This window comes from Muscardinus avellanarius (assembly GCF_963383645.1).
Source record: "Muscardinus avellanarius genome assembly, chromosome: 3".
NCBI lineage: Eukaryota > Metazoa > Chordata > Mammalia > Rodentia > Gliridae > Muscardinus > Muscardinus avellanarius.
In genome coordinates, this window is record NC_137788.1 from 89,998,657 (window position 1) to 90,017,927 (window position 19,271).

Sequence of the window (19,271 nt, forward strand, 5' to 3'; positions counted from 1 at the left end):
AGAGAAATACTAAAAGATGAATATTTGTACTAAAAGATGAGTGTTTATGTTTAATATAGAATTTAAATTTATTTTGGCTCTTTGAAAGAGATTTCATAATCTATCCAGTGTGATTTACAAATGCTTTCTGCTAATCTTTTTAATATATTACATTCTTAAGGAAATGATAATAGCTTATTTTAAGGATTGTTTTCTTTTCTTTCTTTTTTACAGAAAACAAGCATCATTGTGGGTCCAAGGAGATATTTTCCGATCCAAACTGAAAAACAGACCATCCAGTGAAGGAAGTATTAATAAGATTCTTTCTAGCTTGGATGATATGTCTATTGGTGGAAACTTATCTAAAATACAAAACATGGAGAGATTTGGAGAGGTGAGTTTTTCCCCAGGACAATTCTGTGTCCAATAGACTAACATCCTTTGTTTGTTTCCCAATTGAACAGAATAACATGGCAGGAAGATCCTGAGATCCCAAGAGGACCAACTTTTTAGGTTGGAGTCATCTATTTCTAGAGCAAGACGCAGAGCAAAGAAGCCAATTGCTCTTGAAAAGAAAAAAGCTATAATTTAAGCAGTCCTATTATATTAATTTATTTTTGGTGGTATTGGGGGTGGAACCCAGGAGCTTTTCTACCTCCAGGCTATACTCCCAGACCTATTTAATACTTTATTTTGAAACAGGGTCTCACTAAGTTGCTGAGAGCCTCACTCAGTAGCTGAGGCTGGCTTCAAACCTGCATGATCCTCCTGTCTCAGCCTCCCAAGCATGGGGATTACAAGCGTGCACCACCACGCCCAGACTTAAGCAGTACTATTATAAAGGAGGATATTCTGATGTGGAGAAGATTGACTGAAAGGAGACAGAAAATCGAACTCACTGTTTAAAAATAAAAAATAGAAAGGTTAAGCTGCAACTGAAGAAGTTGCGTATACTACAATGGTACTTTGCAAGACCCATTCGTGGTGATTTCTAAAGTCAGTGTAGAGTCGAAAACATACTTAGGGACAGCTTGTATTTTTGAGCTTCTACTATAAGCAAACCATGTTCAATAATATTATATGTTATCTGATTTAATCTTCATAACTACCCAGTGAGTTAGGTAATATTATTTCTATGTTGTTAGTAAGGAAAACGTATATCAGAGATGTTCTATCTTCAGTTAAACATGATTCAATTAGTATCCATCTGACCCCAAACTTGTGTTTTATTTTTTTTTTTTTTAGTCTCTGTTACTTCTGAAGTAGCAGGAAGTGACTTAGTAAAGATTAGAATCATAAGCATTTATTGAGCTAGAAGCAACCCTGTAGTCATTTGTTCTAATTCTTCTCTTTTATGAATGAGAAAACAGGGTCCCAGCAAATTTGTCATTTTCCCAGAATCCTTTCGTGGTGGAGCACTTTGAGGACTGGGTATGCAACTCCTCCTTTAGGTTTCTCATCACATGATGTCTGAAGTGAAGACAAGCACTGGGCTAACTTTTGGATTATATTTTTATATCCTACAGAAGCAAAACAAGCTGTTGGACCCAGTCCAGCCCTTCAGCAAAACACTGTGGCTCAGCCTTAGCCCAAGAAAACCCCCAGTGGAATGAAGGAATATTAACACTGGCTAATCTTCCAACAAGATTTCTTTTAGTGGGAAAGACAACCAGAATGCTTGGAGACAGGGAGTGAGCTTTCTCACAGGAGGCAGGGCGTAGGCTCTGAAGGAGCTGGCTTTGAAGCCCTGTGTGTCCTCCAGGACAGCCACCGATAAAGTCTCAAAGTTTCCCTGCTCGAGTCATCTGTCCCAATGAAACACAAATGTTGGCCAAGGTCACGTGCTGTCCAGAGCCTTTGCCGACTTTTTCTCATCTCTGTTGCAGTCTGGCCTATGAAAAGCAAATAAAAACAAGGTGAAGGAGCATCTTAGTGTGACGCTATTGCTCAGCAAGGTCACTCTTTTCTTGCCCTGGTCAGCATTTCCTTCCCAGGTTGAATTCAAGTAGATAGGGCTTTGAGGTATGGCCTCTGAAGAACAAACATAAAGTTGCCCTTCTGTCTGAGGAACGTGATGCTTTCTGCACTACACTGTATTCAATTCATGCCTGGTAGTTTGGATACTTCAGTTTTCTCTTTTATAGACCTCAATTTGTTGACTGTAAGAAAGATTAACCCTCCTCATTGGATGAGGAAGGACTGTAAAATGAGTGGAAATTGAAAATGTCCATTTTTAATCTAGGCATTTGTTTAGATGTTGGCTATTTTTACTGCCCGTGCCCCATCATGGTCAGTTCAAGCGGTGATAACAAAAGGCCATAAACTGGGTGGCTATAAGCAATAGAAGTTTATTTCTCATAATTTTAGAGACTGGGAAGTTCAAGATTCAGGTTCTGGCAGATAGGGGCTGCTTCCTGGTTCACAGAAGTGTATCCTCCCTGTGTCCTTACCCGGTGCTGGGCAGGCCAGCTCTAAGGGCCTCTTTTATAAGGGCAGGAATCCCATTTAGGAGGGCTCTGCCTCACGATCAGATCAGCTCCCAAAGGCCCCACCACTTCATACCGCCACCTTGGGGGTTAGGATGTCAACATATGAATCTGGACAGGTGCACAAATGTATGAATTTTGTGGATCCCATCACATCCCACCGAATAATTATTCTAGCTTCAACCATCCCCAAGTGTTACTATTTCTGTTGTCAAGGCGCAGAAATTGAAAGTCTTCAGAGGTCCTGAGGATGAGGGTATGGCTCATATTTTATGCAGTGACACGTGTGGCTTTGGGATCGCTTTGTAGGTAGCCAATGCTTGTGCAAGTAACTCTTCCCAGCTTGTCTTGCTGTGTTTATCTGGCACCAGCCGTGGAACTCTACATGCCTAGGGAAAATTTGTTTACTTTAATATGCTGTTAGCAGTAGCTTCATTTTTTCTTGTAAATTGCAAGTAGGAAAATATGTCAAGAATACCGTAAGAATTTGAATTTGTTTCAAATTCCATGCCAGTGTTCAGTGTAGAAGGCCATGCAGTTCTGGATTTATTTAGTTTGTACACAAGTGCAAAAGGCTGTCTTCCTCTAGAGGTTGCATTTTGTGTGTGTGCGCGTGGTACTGGGGATTGAATCCAGGGGCATTCCACCTCTGAGCTACACCCCCAGCCCTATTTCATTTTTATTTTGAAACAAGATCTCACTACTTGCTGGGGCTGTCCTTGAACTTGCAGTCCTCCTCTCTCAGCCTCCCAAGCACTGAGATTACAGGTGTGCGCCACCATGCCTGGCTTTTTAAAATTTTTATTTTGTCTGTAGAGAGAGACCAACTTGTGGAATAAAATAAGGCTTCATTCTTTATACCATTACTCATTAGCAAGGTCATCATAACTAAGAGTATCTTTTTTCTTTTCTTTTCTTTTCCCTTTTTTTTTTTTTTTTTTTTTGGTATCGGGGATAGAACCCAGGGGCATTCTACCTTTGAGCTTCACTCTCAGCCCTATATTTTATTCTTTATTTTGAAACAGGCACTTACTAGGTTACAAAGGGCCTCACAAGTTTCTGAGTCTGGCTGCGATCCTCCTCTCAGTTTCCCAAGTTCTGGGATTATAAGCGTATGCCACCACACCCAGCTTAATAGTATCTTTAAACGTTATTCTGTTTTAGATATTTTTAGTTAGCTGTGCACCACTTTTCTGCCTTCAGGCAGGACTGTCTTGTAGCCACAAGAGAGTTTTGATACTCACACCCTCCAGAGGGCAATGGGAGTCAGAGCAGACCCCGCTTCTTTGAGAGAGCAAAGATAAGAAGACCTTCCCTAGGCTGGACTTGCCTATCACTGTGCCACAGTCCTGTCTCTCTCTGTTTCTGCCTCTATTTCTCTGTCTGTCTGTCTGTCGCTTTCTCCATCTCTCTATCTCTCTCCCTGGGGACTGAACTCAGAGGCATTCTACCTATGAGCTATACATCCAACCCTATTTATTTTTTATTTTGAAACATGGTCTCGCTAAGTTGCTGAGGCTGGCTGTGAACCTGTGAGCCTCCCGTCTCAGCCTTCCAAGTCCTGGAATTACAGGCATGCACCACCATTCCCAGCTCCTTTTGTCCTTCTTTCTCTTTCTTCAGGTCCTACTTGTACGCAGTTCTCTGTACTCCAGTCCAGTCCATCGTCTCTCATCAAGCCTCTGTGATAGTCACCTACCTGTTCTCACTCCCAGCCGTCCCTTCCTTCCTCTCGTTCACTCTCTTCCAAGTGAGTGGCTGGAGTTGGGAGGCTGAGACAGGAGGATGCAGGTCAGAGGCTAGCCTCAGCAACATAGAGAGACTCTCAACAACCTAGTGAGACCCGGTTTCCAAATAAAAAAGGGCCGGGGGTACAGATTAGCGATAAAACCCTGGGTTCAATCCCCAGTACTAAGACAAAACAAAAGCCAAAGTGAACAGCTGGGAAGAAATTTCACAAAATATTAAGACGAGAGGTGTGTGTGTGTGTGTGTGTGTGTGTGTGTGTGTGTGTGTGTGTGTGTTCATGCATGCATGTGTAACTCTTATATATCAATGTTAAAACACCATTTACATAAGCCAAACAATATGGAAATCCTCAGGGCTGCTAAACAAAAAAATGTTCTACTTCCTTAGAAACAAAAGAAACATCAAATTAAATGATGAGATGCTACTTCTGCCTACCAATTATTAAAGAACTATATGCAGTATTGGCAAGGGTTCCGGGTATAAATAGCTCTTAAACTTTACGTGTTGGAATTTGAAACGGGACAGCCACTTTGGAGAGCAACTTGATAACACGTAGATGTCAACCTTCAAATGAACTAATTTGTCTTAAGGCAATAATAGGACAGTGCTTAAAAACTCTGTGTATATGGGAGGTTGTTTGTTGAGGTTGTTCATAGCAATAGAAGACAGAGAGCAGCCTGTCCGTCCCGGGGCATTTGTTAAATAGAACAATTTGGCATATTTAGAGAATAGAATTTTATGGGACCATAAAATGGTAATGTAGAGATATTTTTCTATTTTTCCTGAAACACCTCTAATTATATATATATTTTATTTTATATATATTATTTTAAAAATAAGTTACAAAGCAGCATATAAAATACAACCTCATTTTGTAATGTTGGGGATGTGTATAGCACAGGGAAAATTCTAAAGACTGTTGTCAGAATGTTAATGTGTTTTGGCTTCTGATGGTAAATATATAGGTGTCTTAAGTATTTTTCATGCTTATTCATACTTTATTTCTCATAATAAATATTATATGACATATATACCACATATATATTTTTTAATTTAAAAAATGATGATTTTCCTCTCCAGAGGTTGAGAACATGGATTACATATGTGAATTTTTTTTTCTTCTTTGAGAGTGAGAGTACTTAATTTAAGTAAACTTAAAAGAAGGAAAACCAAAAATATGGTGAAGTAGGTAGGTGCGTGGTGTTGTCACAGAATTTTTGTTATGTTTTTGAAATGTGTTATACTTAAAAAAAAAAAAAAGATTTGACCTTTAAGATTCACACTAGTCCGAGAAAGAAAACTACATGTATTTATAATTTTGAATATACCAATTTAAAAAAATTTTATAACCTTTAAAATTTGTTTTTTAAGTACATATGACCACAGCCTTAAAAATATCAAAAGCATTGAACTCTAACAATAAGAATATCAGCGCCCTATCTCACCTTTCCATATTCCCACGTATCCAAGCAAATGGTACTGGTATGTTCACAGCCATATTTCTAAATACCTTGCTCACATTCCTGGTTTAAACCTGAGCTTTGGATCGTTTTCTCTTGCCTCCTGTTTGTGGTAGGGGTGGCTTAGCTCCTCTTTGTCATCCTCACTCATCTTGAACTGGCATGTGAGGAGACTAACGTGGTACTTCTCTTCTTCAGTCGAAAATACTAATTCAGAAGGGCGCGTGCTCTCCCAGTTGAGTCCTTTAGCTCCTTGTGCAAAGAGCTGGAGTGCTTTTACTAGTGTTAAGTGATGCTAATGAGCTACTATGTAGATATCCTGAATTATTTCTATCTTGCATTTTTGTGCTCATTTTGCAGTGATTGTCCCTGGTAGTATCTGAAAACATATTTATACTGCATCTATAGAGCCAGTCTGTGTTAGGCTATATTCCAAAGCATGATGGTGTCTGCATAAGAGTTTCTTTAGTTGTAACAGTTTCTTTTACATCCTACCACATCCATACACAAGTCTTTTTTTTTTTTTTTTTGGTGGTACCGGGGTTCCTGGAAACCCTTCTACCTCGGGGCTACACTCCCAGACCTATTTTTATATTTTTATTTGAAAACAGGGTCTCTTAAGCCAGCGCGGCTGGCTTCAAACCAGCGCGATCCTCCTGTCTCCGCCTCCCAAGCGCGGGGATTACAAGCGTGCGCCACCACGCCCGGCCCCAAGTGTCTTTGATCTGGAATTTTCCCAGCACATTTAAATAGCAAATAATTGCACACGGACAATGATAAATTTAGACACATTTAAGGGACTTAATGTAATTCACATGAAGATACTTTATAGAGGATAACTATAAATGTAATCTATAATCCATTAAGAAATCTGTATAAAATTATTCATAATGACCTTTTGATGGAACATGCATTTTTTTCAACAGAATAATTTAGAAGAGGACGAAGATGTGGAAATGAAAAATAGCGTAACCCAGGGAGACAAACTACGTGCCTTAAAAAGCCAGAGACAGCCACGTTCCTCGCCATCCTGTGCATTTAGGTAAGTTGCTTTGAATTTAAACCCATAGTCGTCTTCCCCTGTAGGATAGAAGTTAATATACCCTCTTTAATCTCTCGTGAACACTACTCTGTGAATGTCACAATTACCTCATGTTATTTATTTATTATTATTTTGTGTTGTTAATTTTTTATGTATTTTATCACTGTTGGGCGTAGCTAAACTTAAGAAGCTCATTGAAAGAAACTACTAGCCGGGCGTGGTGGCTCACGCTTGTAATCCCTGACAGGAGGATCGCGCAGGTTTGAAGCCACCCTTGCTCGCTTAAGAGACCTTGTTTCCAAATAAATAAAAATATAAAATTGGTCTGGGAGTGTAGCCCGGAGGTAGAAGGGTTCCATCCCCAGTACCACCACCAAAAAAAAAAAAAAAAAAAGAAAGAAAGAAAGAAAGAAAGAAAGAAAGAAACTACATTTCAGTTTCTGGAATTCTGCCTAAAGCTGCTTAAGTAGTTATCTCTGGTACCCTGTTCCAAATTCTATTTGCAATTCTGCCCTTCTGTGAGTGGGTTGCTAGTCTTAAGGCAAATCTTTGAAAGCCAGAGTGTGCAAAAATGTATTGTATGCCAAGTTTTGTATAGCCTGCTAAAATCTTGGCTTTACCTTCTATTTGTAAAAATTGAATGAGTAATTCTTATGTGTACCTATAAAGTTAAAACCATCTTGGTTTTATTTATTTATTTATTTATTTTGGTGGTACTGGGGTTCCTGGAAGCCCTTCTACCTCCGGGCTACACTCCCAGACCTATTTTTTTTTAATGTATTTTTATTTGGAAACAGGGTCTCTTAAGCCAGCACAGCTGGCTTCGAACATGTGCAATCCTCCTGTCTCAGCCTCCCAAGAACAGGGATTACAAGCATGCACCACCACGCCTGCAAAACCATCTTGGTTTTGAAGTTCAAAATTAATCCATCAAAGTCAATGCAAGAACTTGGCTTTTTTCTACAGCATTTGAAACCTTCTGATAGTTCAGACTGGGTTAAAAGAATAACAATTAAGAAAAAGGATTCAGAATTAGTGTAGGTACCAAAATATCTATAAATACCATCAAGATTCTCTATGGCCATTTATGAGTGGCAAGGCCCCAGTCTACAAGTGAATATAATGGGAAATAGTTACTTTCCCTTGACTTATAAGTAAGAGACATGCATAACAGAAAGGATTTTTTTTTCTTTTGTCAGTATGATAGCAAACAGGTTCATAGGAAATTGGGTTTTCATGTGTTATAATACATAATTCAGAGTAGGTCTTTGATTATTAGTGGCTGATTTAAGAAATAAAAGTTCTTATCAATGTTATAGTTTTCTATAGCATGATGAGAAAATGGGATAGCAAACATGGTATTAGCTACCAACTATGGGTAGATTGAGAAGTACCATTTACTGAGCACCCTCTATGGTGAGGAGCTGTGATACTTTCTTTACTTTTTCTTTCTTCTCTTTTCTCTTTCTTTCTTTCTTTCTTTCTTCCATTCTATCATGGTCCTGGGGATTGGACTGAGGGGCATTCTACCTCTGAGCCACTCTCCCAGCCCTATTTTTACTGTTATTTTGAAACAGGGTCTCGCCTCACTAGGTTGATGAGAATCTCACTATGCTGCTGTGGCCGTCCTCCAACCTGTGATCCTCCTGTCTCAACCTCCCAAGTACTGGGATTACAGGTGTGCACCACCTCACCCAGCGTAGGTCTCACTTGGAGCATGAAAGTTAACAGTGAACACAAAAGGCGTGCAGCACTATCACCCACATCTGGATGGTTGATGTTAGAGAGGTTGGGCCACTTTTCAGTGGGATGGAGGTAGAAATATCATTGTTGAAATGTGTGAGCCTTGTGGTACTTGAGCTCTTGTCTTTGATTTCTCCAGGTCAGAAGAGATGAAGGGACACCCAAGAGCAGTATCCCAGCCTTTCAGGTACTGTCAACGAAGGTGAATTTCTAGTAACTTGTAAATATATGCTGCCCTTTAGATCTAGTTCCCAAGCCTCAAACCTACTAAAATAAACCATGCACAGCTTTTCTCTTTTTAAATCTTTCTTTCTGTTCCAGATTGTTAAATACAAATTTATTTCTTTGTTTGTTTACTTATTTACTTATTAATTTATTTTTGATACTGGAGATTGAACCCAGGGGCATTCTACCTTGGAGCTGTATCTTCAGCCCTATTTTATTTTTTAATATAAAACAGGGTTTTGCTAAATTACTGTGCACTGGCCTGGAATCTACAATTCTTTAGTCTCAGCCTCCCAAGTACTGGGATTAGAAGTATGGGCCACAGGACCCAGTTTTTTCTCCCTTCCCTTTTCTTGAACCAAGGGGCATTCTACCTCTGAGATACATCTCCAGCTCTTTTACATTTTTCTGTATTGAAACTGGGTCTCCTTATGTTGCTGAGGGTCTTCCTGAATTGCTGAAGCTGTCCTTGAACCTGTGATCCTCCTGTCTCATCCTCCCAACTACTAGGATTCCAGGCATGCGCCACCACATCTGGCTGATTTTTGAGGTTTTTATAAGTCAGACGGCCAAGGAGTTTAGGCTGTATTGGCACTGAGGAGGTTAAATGGTTTAAATGTTGAGGTACCTGATTAGATACTTAGTGCAGACTGCTCACAGTTTACATTATTAAGGAACAACACTAAAAGATGGTCCTAGCATCACTGGAGGGAATTCACGAAGTCTGAGAGAGGGAGTCCTCAACACAGGGTTCTTGATGTCCATAACAGCAAAGAATTTTAGATATCGAGGCAGAGAGATTTATTTAGGAAAGCGAGGAACATACATACGTTCAAGGGAGGATGCAGGCTATCTCAAGAGTGAGAAGCTCTCTGGGGCTCCCAGGCCCATCTTTTTAAGGGTGAGGGGTGGGCATGGAAGATCTGTGAGGTTGACTTCAGCATGGCAATCACAGATGGCTTATGGTGGCCTAGAAGTTCCAGGATCCTTAGGTGGACGTCTTCTCCATTACATGTGATCAGCTGATAATGTCGAGAGACTGCCCTAGACGATAGGCTTTGTATTTCCCTTTGTTAAATCTGCTCTAGTGCATGATATCATGCTAATATCATGCGTTAGTGGGCTAATTAACAGTCGCACAGGACAATTTTCATTAAATGAACGAATTTCCACTAACTTTAAGATTATGATTGAAAATTTAGAGATTTGGGAGTGACAGGCCTGGGAGAGAGGACTGGCTTGGGGAGGAAAGGTGTAAGGAATTTTAGCACCAAGCTTTTAGGTGAAAATTTGAAAATTACAATTTCTTTCCCCTTCCTTTGTCTCCTTTTAACCTATTTTTAGATGAGAGAAACTGTTGGTTTCACTGGAGAGTCCTGGCCGGGGGTGGGGGTGGGGCTGTAGGTTGATGTGAACAGGACTTGCCAACCTGCAGAAGCATGAATGCAGGGGTAGAGAGGGGAGGTGACGCAGAACCAGGATAGTGGCTAAGAGCAGGACTCAGGCCTATAATCCCAGCACTTGGGAGGCTGAGACAGGAGGATTACAGGTCTGAGGCCAGCTCAGCAACTTAATGAGATCCTGTTTAAAGTTAAAAATAAATAGGGCTAGCAGTGTAGCTTGTGGGTAGAGTGCCTGGGTTCAATCCCCAGTATTCACCCACCACTACCACCAAGAAAAAAAAAAAAGCCGGACTCTGAATCCTGGACTTCAGATCCCAGCTAGGTGTCTTGGTGAGGACCTTTTCTTTTTGTCTATGAATTTATTAACACATATTTGTCAAAGTCTGACCAAACCAAACATTCCTTTTTTTTTTTTAAAAAATGTCCATTATTACAAACATACAAAGAAACAAAAGGTGTTACCAAAAGTTAGCTACACAGTTCCATGGCAAAACAAGTCATGATTTTCAAAAATCAAAATTCCAAGACTGAGGTTTCTTCTTTTTCTTTAAGGAACTCATGGGATGTTAGAAAATGTATGGGTTTGCTTTGGTATTAAATGCCAAGACCTTAAAAAAAGAACTTAGTATAAAACGAAACGTGTTTTTGTATTGTCGTACTTCGTGTACCACAATATCTCAGTCTTTAAAATTAAAAAACAAACCAACCCAGGACTGTCATTTTCCTCAATCTTTTCCCCCAAGGCCAATGCAAACCTTTTCTCTTGCTTCAGTCTCCTGCCTGGTACCGTGTGGGCAGCACCTTGGCCAAGGTAACCAACACCCCTGAGGCCTTTGGCTCAGTGCCCGCAGGTTAACACCGCGGCCATGCTGGCTGCAGCTCTCACCTTTAGAGGCACCATCATGACCCGTGAGGCCTATTAATTTGTCCCGTCCTACCTTGTTGCTGAATATTTGACATAACGCAACTGTAGCATGTGACACTTTGTCCATTTTTCTCCACAAAGATTAAGTTCTTCCCCACAAGGATCTGTGTCTACCTTGAAGACCTCAAAAGTGGCTATGTCCCCTTCGGCGACGGCCAAGAGGATAAACAGAGGTACATTGTCTTCAGGCTCCAATGTAAGAAGGTAATTTTTCTCTCCTTCTTCCAAGGTCCTGGCTTGAGGGTAGGAAGCTTGGGGCTGGCCATGACTTTGGCTGTCATTTTGTGAGAGGAGGAGATGGAGAAGGAGCAAGCCCCGAGACTCTTGTCTCTTGGGGCTTCTGTTGCTCTTGCCAGCAGGGGGCAAGTCCTGGAGGGGATGTCAGGGAGTATCCCATTCATCTTATGGACCCCCACCTCATTTAATGTGATCTGGAAAGTGGGGTCCCGCTGCCCATACACATGATTAGTGGTCTTATGGATTCTCACCTGATGTATGTGGGCAGGGGGTGTTCGCTGCAGTCCTGTGCTTGAATATGTACAGGGTAAAGTCAGCTTTGACCTTCCCCCCTTACCTGACTTTCATTCACTCCCTGCCTCAGGACAGATGGGGCCTGCAGGTGTTCTAGTTCTAGATCTCTGGTCAGAATGTTTCCACCTGGGTCTTGGGTCTTAGTTAATTGCTTTTAACCAAGGAACCTGACGTTACTGAAGGGGATAAGCCATTCCACCCTCACCTGCACTGGTCACAGTTGACTTCATCACGTTCCCCCAGTTTCTTGGAAACATAAGCTCTGCCTGAGTCTGCACATTGTCGTGTGTTTTTCTCCTCCCCTTCCTTTCCTGTGTTTTCCATCCAGCTTTTCTATCAACTCCCGGCTAGCCAGTTCTCTAGGGAACTTGAACGCTGTGACGGATGATCCTGAGAACAAAAAGTTGCCATCATCCTCTAAGACAAGTTTCCCAGCAGCCCACCCATTCACTAACCTCCTGAATGGCAGCTCCCAGCCTCCTGCCAGAAACTACCCCGAGCTCAACAACAATCAGTACAACCGCGGCGGCAGTGGCGTCAGTGGTGCCGGCGGCAGCAGCAGCAGCAGCGGCGGCGGCGGGGGCAACCTGAACAGCCACCTGGGCCCCCTGGGCGCCAAGACTGAGGAGCATGCCGCCGTCCTCCGGCCGGCCTACACTGGGCTTTCCTCAAGATTCCTGAGCCGCTCCATCCCTGTAAGTTTCCAGACACCACCTCTTGGCCCTCAGAACCCCGAATGCAACTTGTGTGCCCTGCCTTCCCAGCCAAGGCTGCCACCAAAGAAATTTAATAGTGCCAATGAAGCCTGCTGATGGACACCTGCCCTCTGTGCTGTGAACTCCATACGCCACACCCTGCTGGCTCCTCTTCAAGTAAATGCCATGTTACAACTGGGCTTCCTCCTTTCTTTCTTTCTTTCTCTTTCTCTCCTGCTCTTTTCTTTCTACGTGGTTTCCCTCACAGGGGATACAGCTTCTTTCCATTTGTCACAGAAACTCTTGACTCTTGTTACTGCCAGTTAAGTTTTCAGATTTCTCTGCCTGCCTGGTAACAAGCCAGGAGCCAATGGATGCGATCGATGGCTTTTGTCTGGTTGTGGTGATATTAGGAGTTAGGGAGGTTCCCACATCATGGATCAGTGAGTTTTACAGCCAAAGGCTTTGTGCCAGGCACGTTTAGAGCTCAGTGCCAGAAGGGTGCTAGCCCAACAAGAGTATCCCACCTTCTCTTTTTTTTTTTTTTTTTGGTGGTCCTGGGGGTGGAACCCAGGGGCTTTCTACCTCCGGGCTACACTCCCAGACCTATTTTCTTTTTTATTTGGAAACAGGGTCTCACTAAGTTGCTGAGAGCCTCACTAAGTAGCTGAGGCTGGCTTCGAACCCGTGCGATCCTCCTGTCTCAGCCTCCCAAGCGCGGGGATTACAAGTGTGCGCTACCACGCTCGGCTCCTACCATCTCTTGATTTCTGTTTTTCCCTTTGCTGGTGGAAGCATGGGAGCATCATTAGATAAGTATTGACAGCCTCCCCTGCTGATGTTTATCCAACTTAATTTTGGTCTGACTCCACATTTTGTTACTTCCTTTCACCTTTTCTTCCTCCTCCACATCGCTCTTTTAGCTGATAAAGGGTGTTTTTCCAATTATTGAATCTAAGGTAAATAGTCTGTGTGGGCAGTTGCTACTACCCCCACCTTCTCTCTCTAAATTTGTCATCTGATTGTAAATAAAAGCATTTACAAGCTGGGCCTGGTCGTGCAGGCCTATAATCCCAGTGTTTAGGAGGCTGAGACAGGAGGAGCGCAAGTTCAAGCCCAGCCTGGATGACTTAGTGAGACCCTATTTCAAAATTAAAAAAAAAAAAAATAGAATTGTGCTGGGGGTGTAGTTCAGAGATAGACTGTCCCTGAGTTCAACCCCCCAAAACCATAGAGGAAAAGAAAAGCACCGACAAATAGAACTGCCATCCTGGCAACACTTTCCTTCTCTGACCTTCCCAGGAAGTCAACGGCAACAGACCCTTCCCTCCCCTCTCTTTTATTTTTCTGGTACCGGGATTGAACCCAGGGGCATTCTACCTCTGAGCTACACCCCCAACCATTTTTATTTTTCATTTTGAAACATAAAGTTGCTCACAAAGTTACTGAGGCTGACCTCAAACCTGGGATCCTCCTGTCTCAGCTTCCCAAATACTGGGGTTACAGGCATGTACCACCATGCCCTCCCCCCTTGATTTCTAACCTCCTGTGACAGGGAAGGCTCCTGCCCCTGGCTGAATTGTGGGTCTAACTTAACATGGAAAATTCTCATAAAAGTGGGAGGTCATGAGTCCTTTGTGCTTGTGATCCGGCTCAGCTTTCCAGATTCTTGCAGGCTCCTTGTTTAAATAATATCATCGGCCAAGCCGGGCGTGGTAGCACACGCTTGTAATCCCAGCATTCGGGAGGCTGAGACCTGAGGATCTCGGTTCGTGGACAGCCTCAGCTTCTTAGTGAGGCCCTCTGCAACTCAGTGAGACCCGGTTTCAAAATAAAGAATAAAAAATTGGGCAGGGTGGGTAGCTCGGAGGTCAAATGCCTCTGGGTTCCATCCCCAGACCCGCAAAATAAATAAATAAATAATATCGGCCTTCTTTCTGGTGCTGCTGAGCATGGGAGGGAGACTTGGGACCCCTGAAGAACTAGGAATGAGACACCCAATTAAAATTTTTTTTCAAATTCTTAGTAAGGAAAATGGGTTCTGCATGGCAATATCCTCCCAGCACTTTTCAGAAAGACCCAGAAACTCTTGGGGGATGAGGGTGACGGGTATTTAGAGGGAGTCTAATATGTTAAAAGCTACAATTAGCATCTCTTTTGAAAGCTGCAATTGCGCTGCTCTCAGTGCAGCAGTTCAGCCCCCAGAAAAAGGTAAAAAATGATTTCCTTGTTCTGTCACGAAACACTTTAACACAGAAAACAGGAACAGACGTTGAGGCGTCCTCGTGGTCGTGACAGAGCACTAAAAAGTCTCACGGACGCTGGTGTCTCCTCTTCCACCGGCCCTGAGGGCTGTGCTGTCCGGTGCAATACACAGGATTGCACCGCAGTCGACCCACTTACTGTACGAAATCAGCCCCACTCCCTGACAGGCGTTTTCAAGTGCGTACGAAATGAGGGACGTGTGATCAGGTGTGGGTGGGGTGGAAGTATTTCATTAAGTTGAAATGACTTGTGGTATCTGTCTTGAATATTTGCGTGGTTATATTTTTATGACACTTCTTAGTGACTTGCTGTTCATCTACACTGTCCTCGCCTGACCCCTGTGACTGGATTCTGCGATGGTGCCTCCCCCCATCAGCAGTCCACACCCTACATCAGCCCAGTTGTGATGCTCTTCTCGCCCCGGAGCTTTCTTGTCCACCGTGGCTCCGAGCTCTGTGGGAACAGAGATGGTGCCTCTGGTTTCTGTGGTTACATGCCAAGCATCAGGCATAGAGAGGCACTTAGTGTTTGTTGATCGAATAAAATGAATGAATGTGGCCAGTCGAGGCGGCACATGCTTGTAATCCCAGCATTTAAGAGGCTGACACAGGAGGATCGCGGTTTGTGTCCAGCCTCAGCTACTTAGTGAGGCCCTCTGCAACTCAGTGAGACCCGGTTTCAAAAATAAAGAATAGAGCCGGGCGTGGTGGCGCACGCTTGTAATCCCCGCGCTTGGGAGGCGGAGACAGGAGGATCACGTAGGTTCGAAGTCAGCCGTGCTGGCTTAAGAGACCCTGTTTCCAAATAGTATAAAATAGGTCTGGGAGTATAGCCCGGAGGCAGAAGGGTTTTCAGAAACTCCAGTACCACCAAAAAAAAAAAAAAAAAAAAAAAGAAGATAAGGCTGGGGGTGCAGCTTGGAGGTAGAATGCCCCTGTGTTATATACCCAGTAAAAAAGAATGAATGTGGTTAAAAATTATTACTTCTTCTGCCGGGCGTGGTGGCGCACGCTTGGGAGGTGGAGACAGGATGATTGAGCAGGTTCGAAGCCAGCGCGCTTAAGAGACCCTGTTTCCAAATTTAAAAAAGTATAAAATAGGTCTGGGAGTGTAGCCTAGAGGTTCCCAGGAACCCCAGTACCACCAAAAAAAAAAAAAAAAAAAATTATTCTATTTTTTTTTTTTTGGTTATTGTTTTTGAACCCAGGGGTATTCTACCTCTGAGGTATACTCCCAGCCCTATTTTTATCCTTTAATTTGAAACAGGCTCTCACTAAGTTGTAGAGGGCCTCACAGGTTGCTGAGGCTGGCCACGAACCTATGATCCTTCCATCTCAGCCTCCCAAATACTGGGATTACAAGCGTGTGCCACCATGTCCGGCTTGTTACTTCTGTTTTAAAAATAAAATTCTTGAGGATCAGAGGAGTTAAATAATGTAGTGTAGTAGTTACAATGCTTGAGGTAAATCATGTGAAGTATTTTCTACAGTACTTATTGATAGCATTTAATAACTAATAGCTGCAGCCGGGCATGGTGATGCACGTTTGTAATCCCTGTGCTTGGGAGGCTGAGACAGGAGGATCGCGCAGGTTCGAAGCCAGCCTCAGCTGGCTTAAGAGACTCTGTTTCCAAATAAAATATAAAATACATCTGGGAGTGTAGCCCAGATGTAGAAGGCCCCTGGGTTCCATTCCCAGTACCAAAAAAAAAAAAAAAAAAACTAATAGCTGCTATTGTTTCTAAGAACCATGAGTTTCCCCATAGAACCCTAGCCTGGGGTTACCTAAAGATGAGGCTAGGAAGTTGAGTTGAAGGTGGATGGGGAAGGGCAGTGTGAGCCTGGGGAACTGTTCAGGAGGGAGCATCCTGCAGATCTGACTTGAAGCAGCTAGCAGTCCTGCCACTGATTTTCTTGGGGGAAGACCCTGGAGGCCTGGCTGGGGTCCTCCCCTCCATCCTCAGTCTCCTTCTCCACAGGTATCTTTTAACACACATCCCAGTATCAATATTATTAAATAACCACACATTACTAATAGTGCTAGCATATTTTTTTTTTACTATGAACTTAAATCATATATTTGTTTTTATACATAGACACACCCAACTTCCCAAAGAAAATTATGGTCCTTCATAGGTACCTTTTTACACAACATTTGAGTGTGAGAAGTTGTAAAATAATGTGGCTTGTTATAAAAAAAAATTAATCTATGGTCAGTTTGGTTACATGGACTTTTTTGTTGCCTCTGTGTTGAGGGTCTGTCACATTATTCCTGCTCAATTGGACATCTTGTTAGAACAAGCTGTTACTGTATTGACCTGCAGGGTTTATAAATAAATATTTGTAATGGTAAGCTATCCCACCATAAGGTCCTTCTGGAAGCTGCTTTGTCTAGCACCTATTAAAATATTGTTTGTGTGTGGTTAAAAATATTAAATAGTAGCTCATATAAACTTTGTTATTCACCCTTACATCTTAACCTGAAAACATTTCCTGGGATGTCTTCATGGCCAAGATGTCAATGATGCCCTTCATCATTTTTTGGAGTGTTCCCATTCTGTTCTATTTTTGCTGTTTCCCAATCCCTTTAGTGATGTTTGCATCTCTGTGATCTTAATTCAGACTCTTTCAACCTTTAGCTCATACTTTAGAGCCAGCAAACGTGTCTGTAAAGGGCCAGATGGTAAATACTTGTGGCTTTGTGCCCTAACTACCCAACTCAATACATAAATGCATAGTGTAACTTTGTTCAATAAAACTTGACTAATAAAAATAGGCAGTGGGCTGAATTTGGATTATGGGTGTTTAGTTTGCTTTAAAGCACTGTTAGATAGTTCTGATTTTGCTATCTTGCTCACTTGTTCAGAAAGCACCACTGATGACCTACCGCTGACTGCTAACCGCCGGTTCCTGTGCGGAGGTTTCAGGCCTTCTGCACTGAGTCCTCTCTATACCCACGCACGTGCACTGACCCGTTTGTCCCCAGGCGTCGTGTCACTGAGTTGGAAAGGGCCTCGCTAAGTAGCTGAGGCTGTCCATGAACCAAGATCCTCCTGTCTCAGTCTCCCAAATGCTGGGATTACAAGTGGGAGCCACCATGCCCCGGCCATTGCCTTAGATTTAATGCAAGTTTCCTGCTGAGAGCTACGAATAATAGCCAAGAACCTGAGCTCAGTCTCATTATTGAACCATTCATCCAGCGTTACAGCATTGCAGCTATTTTGATCCCTCCCAAGGGGACTTGGAATTTTTACTTGACAGTTAAATTAAAGCAACAACTTGTTTGGAGGTCAGCAGGGTTCAGATGATGCCTGTACATTTGCATATAAGCTATTTATGTGCACAGTGTGTTTGCAGATATACCTAGCTTAATTTAAATATCCACTGTTAAGTAGTGGTTTGCATTAATTTTCTGTGTAAAGCTTGTCAGTTGCTTTTGTCTTTCCATTTGAAAGAAATTTTCAAGCACAGTGCTTGCTTTAAGTGGCAAGGTTGATCAGAAATCTGTCAAAGGGAAGAATTGGTTTGGATTCTCAAATGCAACAGAGTTATTAATTGCCTTCATTATTCAATTTAATTTTTCCACTTTCTTATGTAATACCAATAATATGGTGCCCCTCATCTACTTGCTTTCTTTTTCTAAGTTTTATTTTTGACTGACGCGAAATTATCCATATTGACGCGAAATTATCCATATTTGTAGAGTACAGTACGATGTTTCGATACATGTATAATTATGTAATAATCTAATCAGGGCAACTAGCATATTCATTGCCTTAAGCATTTCTTATTTATTGTTGGCTCAACTTGAACCTCTAGGACTTTCAATTCTAGAAACGGTTCTCATTGACCCAGGCTCCTGGCTCCTGGGAGTTGGGCTTGCTTCTCAGGCAGGGATGCAGCTCTGCATAAGCCCTGTCCCCAGGACTGTGGTCTAAGCCCCCTTGCACAGCTTGAGGAGCCCGACCCCAGCTTGATGCCAGGCCAAGGACTTTTGGCCAGGTATGCACAGGGACACAGTACGTGGCCATCTCTGTTGTGACCTGCCACTGTGTCTTTGTTTTTAGGTCACAGAGATACTGACCTTGCTTTGGAGTCCTGCTGTGCATTTTCTCTCTTGTCATTTTTTAAAACTCTTTAGCTCTTACACAGAGGCAGAAGTTCAGAGCCTAGCTTTCCATCCCATCTTGGCCTGAGGTAGGGCCAGTCTCTGTGACATGCTGTCTGGGGCCTTTTAAGTCTTCTTACTAGCTGATTTTTTATTTTGTTTTGGGTGTTGTGGGATTGAACGTAGGAACATTTCTACCTCTTGAGCCCCACCCTCAGCCCTACTTTATTTTTTATTTTGAAACAGAGTCTCACTAAGTTGCCGAGGACCTTGGTAAATGGCTGAGACTGCTCACTAACCTGTGATCCTTCTGTCTCAGCCTCCCAGATACTGGGATTTCAGGTGTGTGCCCCCATGCCTGGCGTCCCACCAGCTTTTTAAGCTCATGTCCCTCTACTGTTGAGTATGCGCTTTCTGCTTCTGCCAGGCAGGGTTTTGTATGTCCTTGGACATGTTCCTCCTGAAAGCTGTGTTCCCAGCCTGGTCTACTTCAACTCTTTCCATTTGTTTCATACTCCTCCCACTAGGAGCCTACAGGAGTCCCACCTCCCTCGGTGGACCTTGACCTCAGCAACTCTCACAGTCTTGACTTTTTTTTTTTTTTTTTTTTTTGGTACTGACCGTTGACCTCAGAGACATTCTTCTTCTGAGCTACATTCCG

General features: G+C 42.7%; 1 protein-coding gene across 1 annotated transcript in view; it reads left to right on the forward strand.

The window, feature by feature from the left end:
- The window catches only part of CDC14A (cell division cycle 14A), a gene marked incomplete at both ends in the record, with an annotated part of 169,007 nt that extends 156,652 nt beyond the window's left edge, over positions 1–12,355 (forward strand). The window contains 5 exons of the mRNA XM_080691478.1: positions 214–373; positions 6,601–6,716; positions 8,599–8,646; positions 11,094–11,216; positions 11,872–12,355. Coding sequence (XP_080547604.1) covers positions 214–373; positions 6,601–6,716; positions 8,599–8,646; positions 11,094–11,216; positions 11,872–12,355 — 931 coding nt within the window. The remainder of the gene's footprint in view (positions 1–213; positions 374–6,600; positions 6,717–8,598; positions 8,647–11,093; positions 11,217–11,871) is intronic.
- Positions 12,356–19,271: the final 6,916 nt, after the last annotated feature.